The sequence below is a fragment of the Suricata suricatta genome, chromosome 17, assembly GCF_006229205.1.
Source record: "Suricata suricatta isolate VVHF042 chromosome 17, meerkat_22Aug2017_6uvM2_HiC, whole genome shotgun sequence".
Lineage (NCBI taxonomy): Eukaryota > Metazoa > Chordata > Mammalia > Carnivora > Herpestidae > Suricata > Suricata suricatta.
The window spans coordinates 13,547,987-13,568,154 of record NC_043716.1 but is presented as its reverse complement, the minus strand read 5'-3'; the positions used below and the strand labels follow the sequence as shown (position 1 = coordinate 13,568,154).

Genomic DNA, 20,168 nt, shown 5'->3' with positions numbered 1-20,168 from the left:
TTAGCTCACACAGGAGCCGTCGAACTTGAAGAATCCAGGTCATGAAGCACAGTCACATTGAGAGAAGGCCTTCTTATGTCTTCCTTCCACTTAGGGCTCCACAGGGAGTGTGGCTGCTTCCGTCCCTCTACTGGGTGATAGAATCATTTATCTTTGGGCCTTTCTGGCCAGAGCAATGTCTTCACCAGAAACAAGAAGTTCTGTGCCACAGCAAATTTCTATGCTCACTTTGTATATGAAGGTATCTAAGAAAATGCCTGATACATGAATTAATACCCTCATAAGTGTCGGTTTCCCTTCCTCCTGCCCAGCTCCATTTTTCACTTTCTGTATTGTCCAGGAGGATAACGATCTGGGGAAACCACTTGGGAGCAGAGCTGGAGATGGGGAGAGGAGAGGGGACTGCTGACTTCTGTGATAAGACTCATGGTACTCTTATTGTCTCTTTTTTCTTTAATGGCATAGAAGGCTTTTTAAAAATGAAAAATGGAAATGAAATAAAAAATAGGAATAGTTGGTGACATAACCATGGACAGGGCAGGCAGGCAGTTCCTTCTCGAGCCACAGAAACCAAAGGGAGCAGATACTGTATTTACTATCAAAAGAGAGCAGGCAGCACCATGGGCCACCCTTGGGCACGGTCAATGGCTTCATGTAGGGTGGGTGCTCATGGGGAAATTTCCTTTTAGGGATCCCTTCTCAGGATGTTCAAAGTCAGTACCAGGAAACTTAATGTGTGCTTGCTTTCTTTTTCAAAGTTACAATCACAAAAAACAAAACAAAACAAAAGTTACAATCAGGATGACTTGCTTGCTACTTAGTATAGTTTTATGAGGACTGATTTTATTTTCAAACTGTAAAGAGTTCACAAGGAGAATGGTCTTCTTTTCCTGTAGTTTCTTTAACAATACCTCACTTGGTGAGCTCAATCACAGAATCTCAGAGTTGGAGGGTATTTTACAGACAATCGCCTTGAATTTTATCCCATAACTCTTGTTCTGAAAATGCCCAGGAAGTGTGCCTTTTCCTGATGGAGAGGGAGTGGCAGGGCGAGCATGACACCTCTGGGCTTGCTCTAAGCCATACTAGCCTAAGGGTGCTGCTCCGGCCAACAGCCTGACTGGTCCTTCTGTAGGGGGACCGGAGCCTGTGGACGCCGCAGAAGCCAGGGAGGCGAGTGGCTGGAGCAAACTGGAGACCCAGAGCCACGGCCTGTGGAGAGGCGGCAGTGGGCTCCGGAATGGCTCGAGGAGGGCGGGTGGCTGCCCAGCCCTGCAGGCGCATGTGCTTTCCTGCCCCGGTGTGAACGTGCCCCTGGCCTGGTAGTGCAGTTGCTCCCGCCCTGCCTCCGACCGCTAGGAGCCAGGGCTGAGTGTCTGCCTTCCGCTAGCTTCCATACAGGTGTGGGGGGCTCTGTGTGTGCCCCATTGTTCCACAGCACCACCCTCCCCCAGCCGGGTGGCAGTGTGAATGGGCCGCAGCTATATTTAGAGTGAAACTCCTGGGGCCACCACAAAGGAGTGACTGCATCTTCAGGAGGGTGGGTGGGCGGGAAGGGGACAGGGGAGCCAAGCTATTTTCAGAACACATGTCATTGCTGGCTACAGAGCAAGACTGTGGCCATAATGTTGAGGGAAACAATAGCTGTGGCCAGAGGAAGAGCCTGTTATGTTTCAGGTGGGATGTTTGCAACTGCTCAGGAAACCCGACCCCACCCGACAGCAGCACAAATCACAGCAGAGCCTCGTGGAAGCAGGGGGGGGGTTCACAGGGCCAGGAGGAGGTGCCAAGAGGCCACACCTCATGCCGAGAGGCAGATTTTCAGTGACTGTTTAGCCCTAGGGGCCTTATTAGGACTGAAACACCTTAGACCAACTGCCCAGACAAACCACGTGCCCTGCGCTCTGGTCTCCGGACACCTCCCAAGAATGACAGTGGGAATGAAAAGGACTCAGTCAGAAAGCATCAAGGTGGGCAGAACCAACCTAACGTGAAGAGGTGTCTCAGGCAACAGGCAAAGCCTGGGGTGAGCCAGAGAGTGTGGCCTCAAAGCCCCAGGTGGGCGGTCTTGGCCCCCCAGTATTCAGGGACTTGCCTGGGTGCCGTGGTTCCAGCTGCACAGGCCCCGAGAGCTACCCACACCCCTTTCCTGACCCCCAGTTGCCCCTACTCACCAGCCTCTGTGCAAGGCCGGAAGCGGGGAGGGATGGGCTGCGGAGGGAGGCCTGGCCTCACCTCCCCCATCCCACAGATGAGCCTGGGCCCAGGGGTCTAGGTGGAAGAAGGGAAGTGGGGGTGTGGCTACAACCCCAGATCTCAGTTGGACTTTATAGCCATCGTGGGGGCCAGGAGGATTTTTTTTCAACTCCATCTTCATATCCCCTTCCCCAAACATGTGTGGTTCCTGTTTTGCTGCATCTGTAAAAGGCGCCGGGAGCTGGGGACTTGCCTTACACCTCTCGGTTAACACCCCTGGAGACTGATGGAGTTCAGAGCAGTGTAATTTACAGCCCATCTCTCCAATCTTAATTCACCCGATGCTCCTCTCTTCCTTATTGTATTAGTGTGACCCAGGTACCTGCCAACAATAATGGCCTCTCCAGCTAGGAGCCTCTCCCCCACTCCCAGGACAATTTATACCTTTTCCTTGGGATTTTTCCCCCTTAAATTAAACAAAAAGAGGAAAAATAAGAAAAGGTTAACATGGGTTTGGAGTGCTGCAGCCCCGTGGTTCTGGGCAGAGAGCCAATGGCCCGAGGGCACACACATGTGTGTGCTCTCCCAGAAGGGCCTTCACCGGCCCTGTTTTACAGCCACCTCGGCACAGACTCCAGGGTTCACGCATATGGCCAGACAGATGTGTCTGGCTTGCGTTCAAGGCTGGAAAATGAAGAATTATGGAAGTGAAGGGCCCCGGGCACTAAAAGGGGGGGGGGAAGGAAGGGGGGAATTTTTCCTCTGCTGAGAAATCCTCCTGTGGCTGTGAGGCTGGAGGAAGAAGGCTGACAGGAGGCAGGGCCGCCAGCAGTGGAGCATGTGGGGCCTATTCTTAAAGGGGCCACAGCAACCTAAGCCCCAGCTGGCCCATAGCAGGCCTGTGGTGCCCAGGCCCGAGCAGCCTGCTCTGAAGGGGGTGACAGGGGGCACAAAGCTCCCAAGCAGGGGTAGCCCCGGGCACCAGACATCAGGCCTCACACAAGACCTCTGGTTTTCAAGGTACTGCCTGTTGCTGGAGAGGCCAACTGAGCGAGGAGCTCTTGACGAGGCCATGCCCCATGGCATGTGCTCCTACAGCATCCTCTGCTTCCCTCTGGCCACAACGCATGCTCACACCTCAAGTCACTGGCTCCTCCATTCACTGTACACCCTGTACCTTCTGGGGTGGGACTTCTTTGGTTTACTCCTGTGTTCCCCTGGCCACCAGTCTAGCAGATGCTCACTACCACTTATTACACTGAGATGGAGGCATGGTACTTGCTTCTAAGGAGTTCACAGTACAGTGGGGGTGGGGCTGGGTGGGGAACAAGTCCAGAAATAACGGTAATACGAGACATGATACAAGTTTCAGAAATGAAGTATAAATCAGTGCCACAGGAACACTGAGCAGAGAGGGATGAATTCCTCCTGAGGGGTATCAGGGAAGGCTTCACTGGGGAGATGGAGTTTCATCTGAGGACTAAAGGAAGACAAGAGTTTCAACAGGACATGTGGAGCAGGAAAAGGCTATTCTCGTCTGAGGGGACAGCATGGACGGAGACCTGAGAGTGGAAAGGGTAGAGTACATCAGGGGACAGTGAGAGGAGAGGATGGTTAGTATGTTGTCTGGGCAGAAGGGCGCTAGTGTCTGGACAGGCACTTTACATGCACTGTCTTTCTGAGGTAGGTACTGTTACCACTTTCATTTCATAGATGAGAAAACAGTTTTATAGAAGTTCACTAATTTACCCAATGCCACACAGCTTGTAAAGCTCATGGGGGAGAGGAGACAAGGCTGGGAAAACACTGGGAACAGACAAGAAGACCTTAAATGCCATAATAAGGAATTAGACTTTACTAGTGAAGCAGAGGCACCAACAATTTCTGGGCAGGGGAGTGGTCCTTTTGGGAAGGGAAGGATGACCACAGGCGAGGTGCCCTGGAGGCAATGAGAAGGAGAGGATCCCAGGGTGCAGACTGCACATTCGCAGACTACCAAGTAAACAGCACCCCCTAGAGTTGTGCAATGCATGGGTTCTGGACTGCTCTAATCCAAGTCAGAACATGGCCTAGAGCTGCATCTGTGGCGATGTGCACAGACAGGAGAGCAGGGAGTAGCGAGTGAAGAGACAGGGCCAGATAAGTAATCAGACAGAAGGGGTTAAAAGCCAGCGAGGAATTTAAGAGGATTCTCTAGTTGCTACTGTCTATTAGGTCACTGAAGAAACATTTGCTGAGTGCCAACTCTGCACACTGAGACTAAAAAGTGACAAAAAGGAAGGACAAGACCCAGAAGAGAACGGTGGTGAGGAGGCCTAGGAGGGAGGTGTGGCCAACAGGGGAGAAGACGAGGGCTCACTTGTGCTCGTCTGTGGCTGCAGGAAGGGGGTTTCAGGGCCCAAAGCTACAGGGACATCAACTACAGTGGGAATCGAGACTCAATGAAGACAAGTACGTGGTGACTTCTGACACCACAGTTTCCGTAACTGCTGGGTTGAGGGTCAAGGCATGGAGGCGGCGAGTACAGACAGAACCTTTGGGAAGAGTGATGGTGAGGAAGAAAATAACCACAGAACAGGAAGACAGACAGCCTGAGGATGAAGTTGCTTTGCAGGCCACAGCAGAGGGCTACACACAGACCCCAGAAGGGCTGAGGAGGCGGCCACACCATGATGATGACTTGGCAGGAGGTATCACACACTTGATTCCAACCGGCAAGGGGACATGAAAATCTCAAGAACAATGGATCCTAACTGGTATTCATTCCCCTTCCCAGGGCAGAGTTCTGGTTGGTGTTTAGACAAATATCAAACCACAGTGACCACTTACGGAGCACACACTGTATGCCATTCATTGTGTTACACGCTCTACATGCACTGGTTCCTGTACAGGCCTCACAGCAATTCTAGGAGGTAGGTGCTACTACCATTTACGTTTTACAGATGGGGAATTAGGTGTTAAACAATGTCCCCAAAGTCACAAGGCCAGTATGTGGTGGGGCCCTGAATGTGATCAGGTCTGCCTGACCACGAAGCATTAAGCCCTGTTTCAAAGGCACGGGGCAGCTGAAGAGAGGACTGGAAATGAGACATTCCTAAAGAGGCCCGATGCTTCCCCATGCTTACAGTCTTTATAGGGAGGAGCATGACTGGCTCTTCTCTGTCTGCCCTGAGCCCTAGATAAGAGGAAGTGAGCTTATACACTGTAAAAGGACACACTCATGAGAGCCATAGAGAAAAATCTGCAAGTGGAGGTATGGGTACACAGCAGAGCTGATGGTGGAGGAACCGCGTACGGAGATGAAGTAGTTTGTTTCTGGGAGGGTTGAGAGTGTCTTGCCCAGAGGGGCTCAGCCATTACACTGGGAATCCAGATAAGCAGACTGTGGCCTGTGACATTCTCTTTCTTCCCTGAGAAGAAGTGTCTCAACAGAGCATCTATGACCCCTTCAGGAGTGTCTGGATAAGGTTTAGGGGGACTCTGAAACCCCTGAGATTGTGTGGGAGATCGTACATGTGTGGGTGTGCAGTCACAGGTCATCAGTGGAGAAGAAGCTTTCATCAGATTCTCTGAGAAGAACCTGTTTCTGCCTTGAATCCACAAGGAGTTAAGACTCCAGGCACCAAAAGCGCTACCAGAATTTGGTGATGGAGAAAGAAACTGGGTGGAACAAGGAAGGACACTGCAAGACAGTCTCTTCCTGAGAGGGTCCTTCTTATCCCTACTCATGACTCACATGCCCTCTCATGCCCCACACAGCCACCACCCTGATGGGAATCACCTCCCCAGGCCCCCCAGGCCCCACCTGGATCTTTTCTTGGCGACGCTGCTGCTCGGCTATCTGCCTGGCCAGAGCCAGCTTCTTGGCCCGAAGTTCCCTGATGTCATCCTCACCCCCGCTGCCTTCGGCCTCTGAATCTTCCTCAAAGTCTTCAATCACCACGTCCTCCTCCTTTGGGCGGTGGAGCAGACCAGGGGAGAGAGGAGACTGTGAGTCCATGGCCCTTACCAGCCCCACCCTTCTGTCCTTCCAGCACTCCCAGCTCCATGGAAAGAATGGACTTTCCTTACAAAGGACCCCAAGGTGTGTGCCTCCCTCAGCTCAGGCACAGAGGGAATAGACAGAGCTGCCACCTCTCCCGTCAGCAACTGCTCCCTTTTGCACTGCAGGCACTTTCCTCTTGGAGAGTCGTGTGTCCACAGCAGAGGTGACTCATACATACACACACTCCCAGGCTTATATACACAGCTCTCCATTCTCTTATGCACACACTCACCACGTCTTGCTTAGAACCTATTTTCCTTTTGAAATTACCAAAGGGGAAAACAAGAGAAAGCTGAACCACTCAATTTAGATCTAATTCCTGCTACTGATCTGATAGGCATCAATTCTGGCCAAGAGCTGGGAGTTAGGCATAGAAGCTTCCCTGCCCCCAGATGGCTTCAGGGAGCAGATGCTGCAGCTCGGCAGACCTTGCCCTGGTTTCTTTTTAAGACCACAGCCTGGCGGTGTGGGGGTTGTTGAGCCCCATTACAGGAATTCACATGACATGACCTTGCTCGGCTACCCTCTCAGGGTCTGGGCTAGGCTAGAAGATGGCTGGCTAGCTTCAGGAGCCTCCTGCCAGGCTAGTGGAGCCTTCCCCAGGGATGGCCCCTCCCCGCCTGCAGCCTCAGCTCTCAGAAGCCCCCACTCCCCGGGTGGTCCCAGGCTCCATTTCTCACCCTCTCACTTCTGACCTTGGTCAGCAGAGAACATGCAGCTGCCCAAGGGAGCGTCCTCTGAGGGACAGTATTAGTGTGGGTAACAGGGAGTGATTTAGTAGGAGAAGATTCTTGTGTTTCTAACTAGATGATAATAATGACAATGATTATGACAATAACAGCTACCATTTACTGAATGCTTATCGTTGGTCAGAAAACTATACTAAGTGTTTTTCATGTATCAACTCATTTAATACTCACGATGGACTGTGAAATAGGTGTCACTCTCATCCCTACTTTATAAATGAACACACTGAGGTTTAGAGAGTTCAACAATTTGTTCAAGGTCAAAGGTAGTAAGTGGCAGATCAGAGATTCAAATCCCAGTGGGTCTGACTCCAAAGTATGTGCTCTTACCAACAAGGTTGGGGTCTTGAATCTAGAGAGTAAGGCCAGACCAGCCCTGAGGGGCTCAGCTTTGCAGGCTTCCAATAATAAGCCCACCTGGGACTGGTTGGGTAGAGTCTTGCTCTCTCCTCTGTCGGTCTCACATGATATTCTGATGGATTCTTTGGGATCCATTAGAAAGTGGTTGGTACAGTGTGTGGGTGAGTAGGTGGTACTTTGTCTTGGGAGAAGAATCTAGGGGTGGGAAAACAGGTGTTTGGGTAGCATCCCTAAGGAACGGGACTCTCCTCTGCTCATGAAGGATGGTGTCTGAGGAGACAAGGAAGCACCGTCCTCTTCTCCCTCCCCCAAGCAGCTTCAGTGACTCAGTCTTGCAGTTTAGGGAGAGATAGGGGTCTCAGGATTGGGCTAGAACTGCCACTGTACAAGAAGTCTCAGGGGTCTGGGATGCTGTCCACAGTCACCATGCATCTGACGACCCACAGGCTATTCATTTCCAGGAGGCCCAGGCCAGGAGGAGGAAGGAAGGCTCTGTCTACACATTTGCTTCCTTGTGCGTGGGGTTAACCTGGACCAGAGTCAGTGGGACAGGATGGCTGACTAGCCTGTTGGGGGGACACTGCCTCTGCCTGCTCTGATCAGAGATCCACAGGGTTATCATGGGGCTTGGAGTAAGCTTGACTGAGGTCAAAAGGGGGTCAGTGAGGCTTGTCTGAGGTTCACTCAGCTCTCACAGCAAACGAGGAAGTGTGGGGTTATGAAATTACACAGACCAGGGTAAGCAGGGTTTCCCAGGGGCCACTAACATAAAGGAACCCAGGAGGCTCGTGGGAAAAGGAAGAAGTGGGCAGCACGGTGTGGGTCACAACCTTTGTCTGGTCAATAAGCCTCAGAGGGAGAGAAAGAGAGTGGCACAGCCAAGCACTGGGCCTGGAGAGCCTTGTAAGAGTGGAGGCGGCCCTCCTTGGCTTTTACATTGCGCCCTTCCCCTAGGCCTCCCCTGCCTCACTGGATTTGGTATTCCACCGCCCAGAGGACATCTCTCATGGCAGTCCTGGACAGCGGGCCTTGCTTACTTTCCACCGCCGGCCTCGGCTGGGAGTGTGGCTGAGACAGCCGGCTGAGGCGCCGCCCCACCCACGCTTCCCTGCATGGCACCCGGGGCTTGGGTGGCAGGCTCTGTCCCGCCTCAGGCCTGGGCACCCTGACCGCTTTAGCAACCCCACCGCCCCCTCCCATACTGACAGCTCATTCCTTCCCGTTATTCCCTGCCCAGGTTTCATCTGGAATCTGGAATCATGGACTCGGCTTTATCCCTGGAACCACCTCTGTCCTGGAAGCCGAGCCCTGTGTCATCAGGGGTGGGGTGGGGTTCTCCAGCTATTCTAAGGAAGCCAGTCCAAGACTCCGCTACCCTGGACTCTGAACCAAAGGTGGCCACTCTATCACTGCTTCAGATCACAAACGACAGCTTCCAGCTGACATCTGGCTTCCCTGGCCTGTTGCTGATTTCATCCCTGCACCCCACCCTGCTCCACCAGGCGCTTGAGACTGCTGTGGGCCAAATGACTGTGTTGGCCTACGGGTGACCTGGCCTCTGGCTAGAATCACTTCCGTCCCTTCTTGAAGTCCCACGTTTCTTCCCACCTAAGTCTCCTCAGTCTTTAATGCTAAAGATAAAAGAGAGTCAACCTTCAGGCAAAAGCGGGCTGTGTGCGTGTATACACCCAGACAGAATTCCCCACACCCAGACATACAGCAGGGCAGCTGGCAGTGATAGGAAACGCATGCATATGCCGGCACCATCACAACCTCACACTGACTCAGAACCTACAGCCTGCAGGGCAGCCGGTGGGGGAGTTCAATTTAAACTGACACACAAACCCAGCACATACAGACCGGTGACAACAATCACCCTCAGGAAGATACATACGTGGATAGGAGGGCAATCGGTGGGGGGCCTAGCAGGGGTGTGTACACGCACACACACACACACACACACACACACACACACACATATACACATGGTCTGGAGTGAAGCAAGGGCTACAGGAACAACCAAGGGCAAACAAACAAGAGGAGAATTCCTTAATCACATCAGGATGTGCAGGAGGGAGGGAGGGAGCGAGGGAGCGAGGGAGAGTAGGCCGGGGGAGGGGGTGATTTTCCACACGGGGCCAGCAATGTCAGCTCTTCCTGTACGTGTGCTGGAGGCTGGAGTTCAGGCCTGTGCTGCGCTGAGCTCCGCACATCTATAAACTTGATCCTCAGCCTGAACCCTAACACCCCCTCCACTCCCTTTCCTAAGCCTCCCGAGCTGCACATTATTAAACTCTTTCTTTCCCTCCCTTCTCCTCCAATGCAACATTAAAAAGAAGCATCTGGAACTCGTAGCAGAGTGAGATGGAGACACTGGGGTGGGACTGGCAGGAAGGGGCACCAGTAGAGTGCACTCTTGAGAAGTTGGCTGGTCACGTCCACATCCATACTGCTCTGAGCGGTTATAAATAACCAGGGTAGGAGCAGCAGGCATGGGCAGAGCAGGGCTGGGGGCGGGGAGGGGAGCCTTCCCTCTGCCACAGCGGGCTCTCCCCGCATAGTACCTCATCTTCCAGTTGTTTTCCCTCTTGGCTTCCCATTTCCTTTCCCATGGTGTCTGGGACGGGTGCCACTGACACATATTTTCCACCCTTGAATGCCAGCAGAGGCTCTTCTTGTCCACAAAGGGCTTCCAGAAAATACTTCAGCACTGTGACCCTTTTGCAGTCGGCTGCAATAACCTACAGGGCGAGAGGGAGAGAAGCAAAACAGCATTTTCTGAAAGGGAAGATGAAAATGACAGGCACTGTTTGCTGGCAGAGGGGCACGTGAGAAGCGTGGCAAAGTTACTGGACAAGGCTGCGGGATGAACGACAGGACGTCGAGCGTGTCGGAGACTGTGGTGGAGGGCAGGACAAGGGGGGTGAGGGCCAAGGTCCTCTGAAGGACCACTACCTCTCCTTAGGTAATCTCGGGCGGAGCAGACAGGGGCCCTCTAGGCTTTTGCCTTTCTTCTACTGAGGTCCTGATATAAAAAAAGAATAAACTAAATTCTTCTAAGTTTAGTATTTAATCAATAGAAGGAAGGATGGAGCATGGAACACTGGCTTTCACAGAATACAGCTTCCTGGTACCCTCACTGCCACTCCATTCACCTCCTGGCTCCCCTCTCTCTCGGCTCCCAAGAGGAGCACTTCTAGCCTGAGCGTAAAATGAATGATGAGGCCTTTCTTGGCTGTTTCGTTTCAGCTCCATCACTTCCCTGGCTTCCCCTGACAGGTTCCTGCTCCACCGAAGAGCTTCTCATGCTCAAGAGACTGGGGTCAGGCAGGAAATTGTTGTCAGGAGAAGGGAGACAGGCAAAGCAGGTAGGGGTGCTCCCCACAGCTCGGCTCCTCCAGCGGTCCACGCCATCCTGCTCCCATGTGGCCGCATCAGCACATAAGCCAGAGCTGTCAGAGTAGCTGGGGCTGATTTAGCCGAAATGAAATTCAATATCTTGAGCAATCGTCAAATTTGTAAGTGTCTCAGATGAAGTTTCCATAGTCACTCTGCTGGGGTCAGTCCTTCTTTTGTGAGACCACACAGGTGTGTCCTCACCTGTACACAAAGCCGGCTGCACTGCTGGCCCCTCACATGCTCTGCTCTTCATCTCTGGCCGCTGGGGTCCTTTCCTCTGTATGGCAGGGCACTAACCAAGAAAGGCGCCCTGCTTGGTCTGGAGCTTGGAAACTGGTGAAGGCCATTGCTGCCTCATCAGCGCTCACCTTAGCCCCTGTAGAGTGCCCCCACCATGCTTTCCCGCTCCGGACTGGGAGAGGGACCTCTCATTGGTATCACATAGTAAAGTGCAAGCCTGGAGACTGGTTTTGGTAGTTTGCTAATTGCTTCACAGGTGCGTATGCCCCTCATGTGGACAACAACCCCCCTGGTAGCAAAGGACACATCCTGCACTTTTCGTGCTTCTGTACCAAGGGCTGCTGAGGGCAAGTGGGGCACACAGGAGGCTCACAGAAAGGACTGATAGGCACAGGGGAGCACGACGGAGGTGTGATCCAAGTCTTTTAGGACTCTGTGGAGCTGAGCACTACTGTGCCAGCTGGCTGGCCAGGGCAAGTGCAGCACACACTAGTCAACTGTGACTCCAGCTCTGTGACTCTATCCTCTACTGCCTCTCCCAGCCAAACCTAGGAGTGGCCCCTGCTCACCCTCACCAATGGCCCTGCTAGCATTATAGGCCTGAATCCCAGGCTAAGCCCCTTGACCACCTCCACCTAAGAAGCTGACCTAACAGGTGCTCAGCCACTCAGAGAAAGCTTAGCAAAGGGCAGCCATCTTGAGCCTGGGGTGCCAGGTCCTGGGCTTGAGCTGGGGCAGATAACCATAGGTTCCATTGCGTGTGTTTGTTCACACATGTCATGAGAAAGGCTAGGAATACAGAAGCAGGGGCTAAAAAGCATTAAAGAACAGAGCTGCAATGAGTAATGGCCTGGCAGGCAGCACGCACAGTGGCCTCCCTGCATCCCCAGCCTCTCACTTGCAGAGGAAACTTCTGCATTTCCACAAGACTGCCAGTTTCCTCTCTGTGGTCTAATTTTAACCACCTTGTCGTTACAGTGTGTGTCAGCCACCTGACCCCACCATGACCTCTGACCTTATGCCCCAGCTACTGCTTGCACTATGGAGAATTATGTAATGGGTCCAGGACTTTCCTTTTCAGTGTGAGGCTGCTACTAGTGAATGGAGAGGAGGTGGGGGTAAAGGGGTGAGAGCAAGACAGAGGAAAAGCTCGCCATGGTCTTTGGCCTCACCTGGATGGTAAGAAGTATGCCGGCACTCTTGCTGACTGTGCAGTAGAAATGTGCCCAGAAGAGGATAGAGCGTCCGTGGCTGTGTGCGCCCGCTGATGGGCAGCGAGGAGAGTTCCTGCTGTTTACAGCACAAGCTCGGTGGCATGCTTAAAGGCTCGGGAAGAAGTGTGACTCGTGGCCAAGAGGGAGAAAGGGCACACTGTGGATGTAGGACTCCCGAGATGGGGATTTCCAGGGCACAGCGAAGGCCCCAGGGATGCAGACATCCTGAGCCTGTCTGCAGCATATCCTTTGGGGATTAGTGGGGATCATCATTCACAAGGACACAAAAGCAAAAAGGAGTGTCCCCCCCCTTTTGATTGTCACCCCAATGTTTAGAAGGAATAAGGCTTCTTTGGCTTCTTTGGTGATTTTTGTCTGCTATGGCCGTTAGTTCCTTCCCTAGAGCAAGGGTACTCCTGGCTGGTTCTCCAAAGGGCTTTGGTCCGGTGGGGTCTCTGAGGTGCCACTAAGAGATCTAAAGAGAATTCTAGGTGTTTGCAGAGAGAAAAGCCACCTAGCCTTTAGGAATTCCAAACTCCCTCCTTTGCAATTCAACTAGCAGGGAGGACAGCCAAGGTTCTGCCATCTCCTTAGGTTTCCAAAGTGAGTGAGAAATAGGCTCCTAGCTATTTAGTAGATGGGGGAACTGAGAGAAAGTCTAAGGGCTTGCCCAGGGTCATAGAGAAACTTCTGTCTCCAGCTCTCTGGCCTATCTGGTAAAGCATTCTGCTTTAAGGCAGAAGAAATGAGTCCAGCAGGATGAGGACCACAGTTCTCTGGGTCCTGTAGTCTTCAAGAGGCTTATGGGAATATTCTCCCAAAGACTCCAGCACTTGAACTGGGGGAAAAGTTTAACTATGGTTAATAAGGGACACCATGATGGAAGAAGCCCTTTGAATCACCCATAAAGAGCCAACTCCAAGATGATCTTTGGCTGGCCAAGGAGGACTTCCTGGTAGGACAGGGGTTAAAGCTGGGCTCCCTGCTTGGAGAGGAAGGAGTCCAACTGAAGTCTGTGACATAATCCTCACAACAGCTCTGTTCATGAGTACATTTTCCATTCTATATCAATGAAAAGCACAGAATGTAAGTGGCCTGTACATTGCAGCTCTGGGCAAACTAGATTCTCTAGAGGAGACAGAGCTGGGCAGGAGAGGCCTCCTTCCTGGGCCATTAAGCGGCTAGAGGTAAGTGTAAGGGCTGCTGGCCAGGGACTACCCCAGGGAACCTGGGACCCAGCACCTTCTCAGTAGCAGTCCTGGCCCTTCTGGAGGGAGACTCACCATGTAGGAGATTACCAGGAACTCCAACGTTGACGGACAAAGTGTCTCACACAAATCACTAGTCAGCTTTGAAAAGAAAACTGGGGCTTCAGGTCAGGGAACAGCTGAAAGAAAGGCACCTAGAGAAAGCCCCTTTCCGTTCCCCTGAAAACCATCTGAGGCAGCGTGCCCCACCAGTGGGAACCGAAACCTCTAGCTTCAGGGCTCCAGTTATCACTGGATCAGGTCCACACGCAAAGAACCAAGCAGAAAGGAGGACTGAACGCGAGATGTGGCAAGGCCACATAGCAGCCTGTCCCGTCCCAGGCTCAGTTCCTCAGAGGTGTAATGTAAGCATGTATGGGGTAACTGGAGCTCGGAGCTATATGGAAAGCAGGAAGAAACCTCTAGGTCAAGAGAGAAAAAGGAAGGCAGATCGAGCTACTGGTCTGGGGACCTTAGGTGGGGCGGTTGATAAGCAAGGGGTGGAATTCTCTGGAAACTCTCTACAGCCACTCAGCAGGAGACAAGCCCAGCGTGGGCAGAGATGCCCTGGAAGAACAGAAAAAGAGACCTAAGCTATCTTATGGACGGCGGGGGAGGGAGAGAGACAGAAAAGGAACTGAGCACCAGGTACCACAGACTGATGTACTCTGAGTTGCAAGACTTAACACCTCAGAGCTGCCACAGGGAAGGGAGAACACTCCTCCCTTCTCTGCGCCCATGTAGCCAAGAAAGCTCTGAGAACCAGGCCTCTGGATGCAAGTTCTAGGCAGTGAGGCATTCACTCCATCCTTATTGGGGTCCCTGTTGTCTCCAAAGGGCCCCTTGGAAGGCAGAAGCACAACAGTGGCTGGTTAGATTTTGTAAAATTTCTTTTTCTGAGCTTTGGTTTGGGGGAATCAGAATTTAAACCTGTACTATCAGCCAGTTCTATTTTTTTCTGGTCTTAAAAAGTCCTGCTTGCTACTGCTCCTCTGGTTAAAGAGAAAAAAAATCACATGGGTTTTCCTCTACAAACTGAAGTTTACAGGTTGTTTTTCTTGTTTCTCTAAATGGAGCCAATTATTCTCACATTTGTTGAAACTTTCAATCAAATTTTATAGCTTGTTAATTTTACAGAATGTCCTTAGAGCAAATAAGATGCAGACAGCAAAGTGAAGTCTTGCGGAGATTATTAAGAAAGCTTAAAATAGCCGGCAAATCCACCGCCAAGGCTGGTGAATATAGGCAGCTTGGCTGGCTTCTGAGGTCATTAGCAATGGGTTAATTATCATCTTTAATAAGGCAAGCCTACAGGACTGGTTACAAGAAGCTAAAGTCAGACTAAAGTGTTTTCACTAACTGAGAGCCTCCGGTTACTCCCGACTCACCCTCACAGGAGACTGCAGGGTGGGAACGACAATTCGGCAGTGGCCAAGGGTGGGTCAGCCTACGAGGAGGCCTGCCAATGAAAGTGCAGACACAGGGAATCCTCTGGAGCTGGGAGGACAGAGGAAGTGGTTCATTCACATTCCTAGAGGGAGGGGTTTCCAGCAGGGAGTGGACTCCAGAGGCAGGAGGGAACTGGCCATAACTGGTACATTCACTCTGAAGACACAGGGAGTAGCTTGCGATGGGGAGATGGACATTCACAGCCTACCTGAATGAGAAGGAGGTGGTACTGGACCAGGAGAGACAGTGGTGGGTCAAAGGGGAGAGAAAAGAAGAACGTGTGCTGGTGCTGAATGACAAAGGGGACAGAGGGAGAAGAGGCATGGTCCCCATGCTAAACGCATAACCTGACAACCCCTGGGCGTATTGTCAAGGGACTCATTCAGCACTTCGCTGTTTCCCCATCCCTGCTGCAGCGGGCCCCCATTTCTATGCGATGCAGCTAAATGTAGGCCTCTCCTGCAGCCACTTTCCATCCCAGTGTCCAGACCCAGCACTTCTTAGTCCTATGTGGTTAGTCCGTGTTAGTTGAGAGGTCAATGAATCACAAGATGAGATGTTAACATCGTCAACCAACCACAGCAGTCACACTATTCCACATGTCTAGTCCCAACAGCTGTGTTTTTTTCACAGTGGAGGTAACGGTGGGGGCACTAGCCATCAGCTGACAACACACAGATGCCTGTTCAGGGTGGTTTGCCAGCCGCTCGCCTCACCCACATCTACTGTGTGTGCATGCGCTTGCACCACTGCACTGCCCCTAAGTCTCCTAGAGAGGGATGGGTGGGAACTGGAAAATGGTTAGGTAGAAGACTTCGGGGAGAGGGAAGAGGCCACCCTAACAGTTTTACTGTTTATTCCAAAAGGTACAGGTACTTGGCTACTGGGTCAGAGATTATGTTTACCCTGGAGAGTCGAGGAAACACAATTAGGGAGCATACACTGGCACTGAGAAACAATGGGTCCATTCTGGAAAGAGGCAAGTTGAGGCAATAAAGGGGGTTGATCAAGCGCCTGGGCTTCACAGTCAGAGAGACTTGTCTTAACTACAACTTCCTAGCTGTGTGTCTACAGACTAGTTACTTAGCATCTCTGAGGCTCTGTTTGTTCAAGTTGTTCGGAGGTTTAAAAAGGATAATACATATCAAACATTTAGCGAGGTGAATGGGCCAAGTGCTCAGTTAATGAATGGCTATTCTTTTCTTTCTTCCTAACTGCCTCACTCTGCTCAGAGGTGCGTGGAAGCCAGACCCCTCAGGTAATGAAGAAGGAAGCATGGGGGTGGCACTCCTCTGGAATGCTTACCTGGCTGTTGAGGCGTCTGGAATATCTTATTCAGAGAACTGAGGTGCTGGAATCAGGCTGCGGGGTAGGCCACTTGGTGGGGGCAAGGCCAGGTCTCTACTAGCTGTCCCTCCTCCTATCTTCCAAAAAGATTCCTAGGTGTAACCTTAGACATGAATTCTGTGGGACTCTCTATAGAGAGGCCTCAAGGACCTGGGCTTTAGGACAAACATGGCATTCATGCACACAACAGAAGTAAAATCCTGTACTGAATATCATGATTGCCTTGTGCCTCTAGCCCCTTCACACTAGGGTTGTGTGGTGGCTTTGTCTTTTTAGCAATGTCCTCCTTAAATGAGACCCAGCTGGATCTCTGAATACAAAAGAAATGATGCGAAAATCCCCAATGTGGCATTTTCTACCCACCTGAATTTCCTGAGCTTGGAATTCTGAACAAAGTCAGAGAGAGGAGTCTGGATTTTCCCATGTAAAGTACAGCTTGCTCTTCTTGAATGGTTCCCTCGTGGAAAGAAACTATTCTCTTCTAGAGCTCTGAGCTCTGGCTGTATGAGCAAGGTGCATTCTCGACATGAGCCTGTTGCAGACAGCAAACTACAGGCAGCAGTAGCTTGGGCTGCAGTCCAATCCGCTTCCCCTGCAGAGTGCTCAGAGAGCAGCCACCCACACTGTCAGGACTCAGGGGCGGATACTGGCACTGCCAACACAAGCCTTTCAGGTCTGGCTGGCTTCAGCTGATCTGAACCTGGAGCACAGGCGCTGGGGCCCTCACTTACTGAACCAGCAGGGGAGGCTACAAGCTCAGCCCCTGGGGATGAAAGTCCTCATGTCTGTCTCAGTCTGCAAATCTCCGCATGCAGCCTGTTTCTACATTGCCAGTTAGTTCTGGGCTAGGAGCACTGTATCTTGGGCTCTAGTTACCCTGAGCTACATACATTCTTATTTGCTTCCAAATGGCCAGGATCAGGAGACCACTCTTTACATCTGTGTTCAGGCTCCTTCACCAAATTTGTTCCTAGTTTTTTTTACGTGTGTGTGGGAGAATACCCTCTCTGAGACATCGGCAGCATTTGACACACTTCTTCAACAGTCAATTCAACAAATATTTACTAAATGCCTACTATGTGCATTAGGCACTATTCCAGGCCCTGAGGATTCAGTAGAAAACAAAGTCCCGGGTGGCTCCAGTGGGTGGCGGGGCACATTCAGATCAGGTATATGGAAGACTCCCGGTACCAAGAGAAAAATACATGACCCTGGCCCTATGACCTAGAGCAGGCAGGTTGGCAGAATCCTCATTCCTCTTTTCTCGAGGAAGAAGAAACAGCCCCAGGAGAAGAGCTCCTTGTAAAGACCTGGCACACTGTTCCTTTATCCCTTTTAGGTGACGGGTCCCCAGGAAGTCGGAATGGAGAATTAATTCCCTTGGGCTCAGCTTTGCTACAAGATGAAATCCCAATCTCTCTTAACTCTTGCCATGACTTGTCTGAGCGCTCTACCACCCACTTGCCCCTCCCCACTATAGATCACCACTCTCCCTTCTTGCTATTATTCCCTAATCCTCAATTCAAGGCCCCAGCAACCCTGTTTGATATTCCCCCCAGATGCTATTTGCCCCCTTTTGCACCTCTGAGGCTTTGCCTTTATTCAATCAGTTCATTCCCTCACCTTCCTTTATGTTTGATAAAAAGTCTTTCTTAAGAAGTCTTATCCAATGTTCCAGCCCAGTGCCCCCAGATTTTTCCTAAGGCTCTACTATGCGATGGGGACTATGTTAGACATCTTAGGCACATAAGAGAGAACAAGGCAGATGCCATCCTTGACCTCATGGAAATTTCCGTCTAGAGAGGGATTCCACAGTAACCAACACTAACTCTTCCAAGTCCACAGGCCCTTCAACACCTGTAGCCGAGGCCAACACTCCATTCACCTTCTCCGACCTCACTGGCAGCCCTCGCATGTGTACTGCTTCCACAAAGAGAGTTCCTGGGAATCAGAGCCATGTGACCACAGCTAGAACCTCCTCCACATCATCCCCCGGTGATCCAACCCTTTCCTGTGTATTTCAAGTGGAGAGGATTCAAGACCATGGGGAAGCTTTTAAAACCATTAAATGCTTAAGAAATGTGTAAGTAATTTTCATGGTTACCTACTAAATGGATTTCTTTGTTTTTCCTGTTATCTTCCAGCCTTGACCACGCTACATGAAAGGTCTGTTAACTATTCTGACTCTACAAGGGGCTTCACTTTCTACTCCGGAGCCCATTCCATTTTTGGACTTTTCTAATTGGTAGAAACGTCTATCTCTTTAAAGCCCAAATCTGCCTCCCAGAGCTTCTAATTCTGTTCCCTGGGGCCACACAAAAAAACCCCACATTCTGCTTTTACCTGACTGGCCTCGAATGATTTGAGGTCAACTGTATTACACCTTCCGCAGGCTGAACAGCTCCACTTCCTTCAACTGCTCCTCACTTCAACTGTCTCCTCAACATCCTGCTTATTCTTTCACTGGGACTTTCACTGAGACTAATGTGTCTCTGAGAGCGAGTGCCCACGTGTGAGAACAGATGGAACATCTCCTTGTTCCGTTCTGGATACTTCGGTTCTATGAATTGAGGCCGAAACTGTACTGGTTTTGCTGTTCACTACCTTGAGCTAAGGACGCATTGTGAGCTTTTTAATCAACAAATCCCCAAAGTGTTTCCACATAAACGGCTAAATAATCTCTCCTCCCACTAAGTGCAAGTCGTCCATGATTCCCTTTTCAACATTCCTTCACTGAGGCCTCCCCATGCTATATACAAAACCCCCATGTATTTACGACTGTGCTGCATGCTACTCACTATGTGCAGCTGACTTTTTGGATAACGTAGGGCTCTACTTTTATTCCTATTTGATTTCACCTTGTAATTTACTTCTATCAATTTTTATTTGGATCCTACATTTGTCACCTGAAAATTCATGACATCTACAGATGTGATCTGTTGATGTGTTAATGCTTCTCAATTTCTGTCTCTCATCAGTCTGTCCTGTTTTCTAAGTAAGATTCTTGAAGGTTGGCACTGTAATTTGTACACACACACATGCGTGTGTGTATACTTAAAGAAAATGTATCTGCAGCATCTAACACACACAGGGTACATGGGCAGTGTGGAGGACACGGTCACAGAGGGGCAGCCACACTGTATGGCATGTGGCTCATGCTCCCTGTGCTGTGCAGCACAGACACTCTGGACAGACTCAGAGATGCTATTTTCTGCTTTGGATAGTGCTCCCCAGGGAGGTTTGGGCTCAGTGAAAGACAGGTACTCTCTTTTGACAGGCTGCCTTTGGAGTTTTGGGTTTGAAATAAGATACCACCACAAGCCAAGCTCTGGGCACGTTTTGCCTTGTCTTAGCTGGAGACTGTGGCCCTAGAACAAGGTATAATACACCTCAGCAAGAGGTGAGCCTTACGTTCTTCAAAGCACCAATGCCATGCCCTAAAACAAACAAACAAACAAACAAAACTGCAGCCATATCTCAAGAATCCACATGGCATATTAAAAATATGGCACACAGAAATTCTGAGATTAGGGCTGAGGTAGAAGGCCACTTTAAGGTGAATTTTCAGATTCTACCCAGAGTCCTGAGACACATGGCCCATGTCTCATAGCTGGAGATAAGCTTGGCTAGCTAAAGCTAACTAACGAAAGTCTATCCACAGTTCGAGATAAGGTATAAGTAAAGTAAATATTTGGGATGCAGGAGAAATTCAATAAATATCAGTTCCCTTTTCTATATCTCTAAACACTAAAAAGCATTTTTTAAGAGAGAGAGAGAGAAAGAGAGCGAGCAAGTGAGTGACGGGCAGAGAGACGGAAAGCAGGAGAAAGAGAGAGAAGTGGGGCTCACCCAAAGCAGGGCTAGAGTTCACCTGATGTGAGACTCGAACTCCTAAACCATGAGATCATGACCTGAGCCAGTCGGA

The 20,168-nt window shown here is 50.8% G+C and overlaps 1 protein-coding gene across 4 annotated transcripts in view; it reads right to left on the bottom strand.

Annotated features, from left to right (window-relative positions):
- Positions 1 to 20,168, bottom strand: part of SMG6 (SMG6 nonsense mediated mRNA decay factor) — a 226,143-nt gene that overhangs the window by 12,315 nt on the left and 193,660 nt on the right. For all 4 annotated transcript variants that reach the window (XM_029927433.1, XM_029927432.1, XM_029927430.1 and 1 more), the window contains 2 exons: positions 9,912 to 10,088; positions 6,002 to 6,148 (listed from right to left, as the gene is read on the bottom strand). In XM_029927433.1, the coding sequence (XP_029783293.1) occupies positions 6,002 to 6,148; positions 9,912 to 10,088 (324 nt within the window). The remainder of the gene's footprint in view (positions 1 to 6,001; positions 6,149 to 9,911; positions 10,089 to 20,168) is intronic.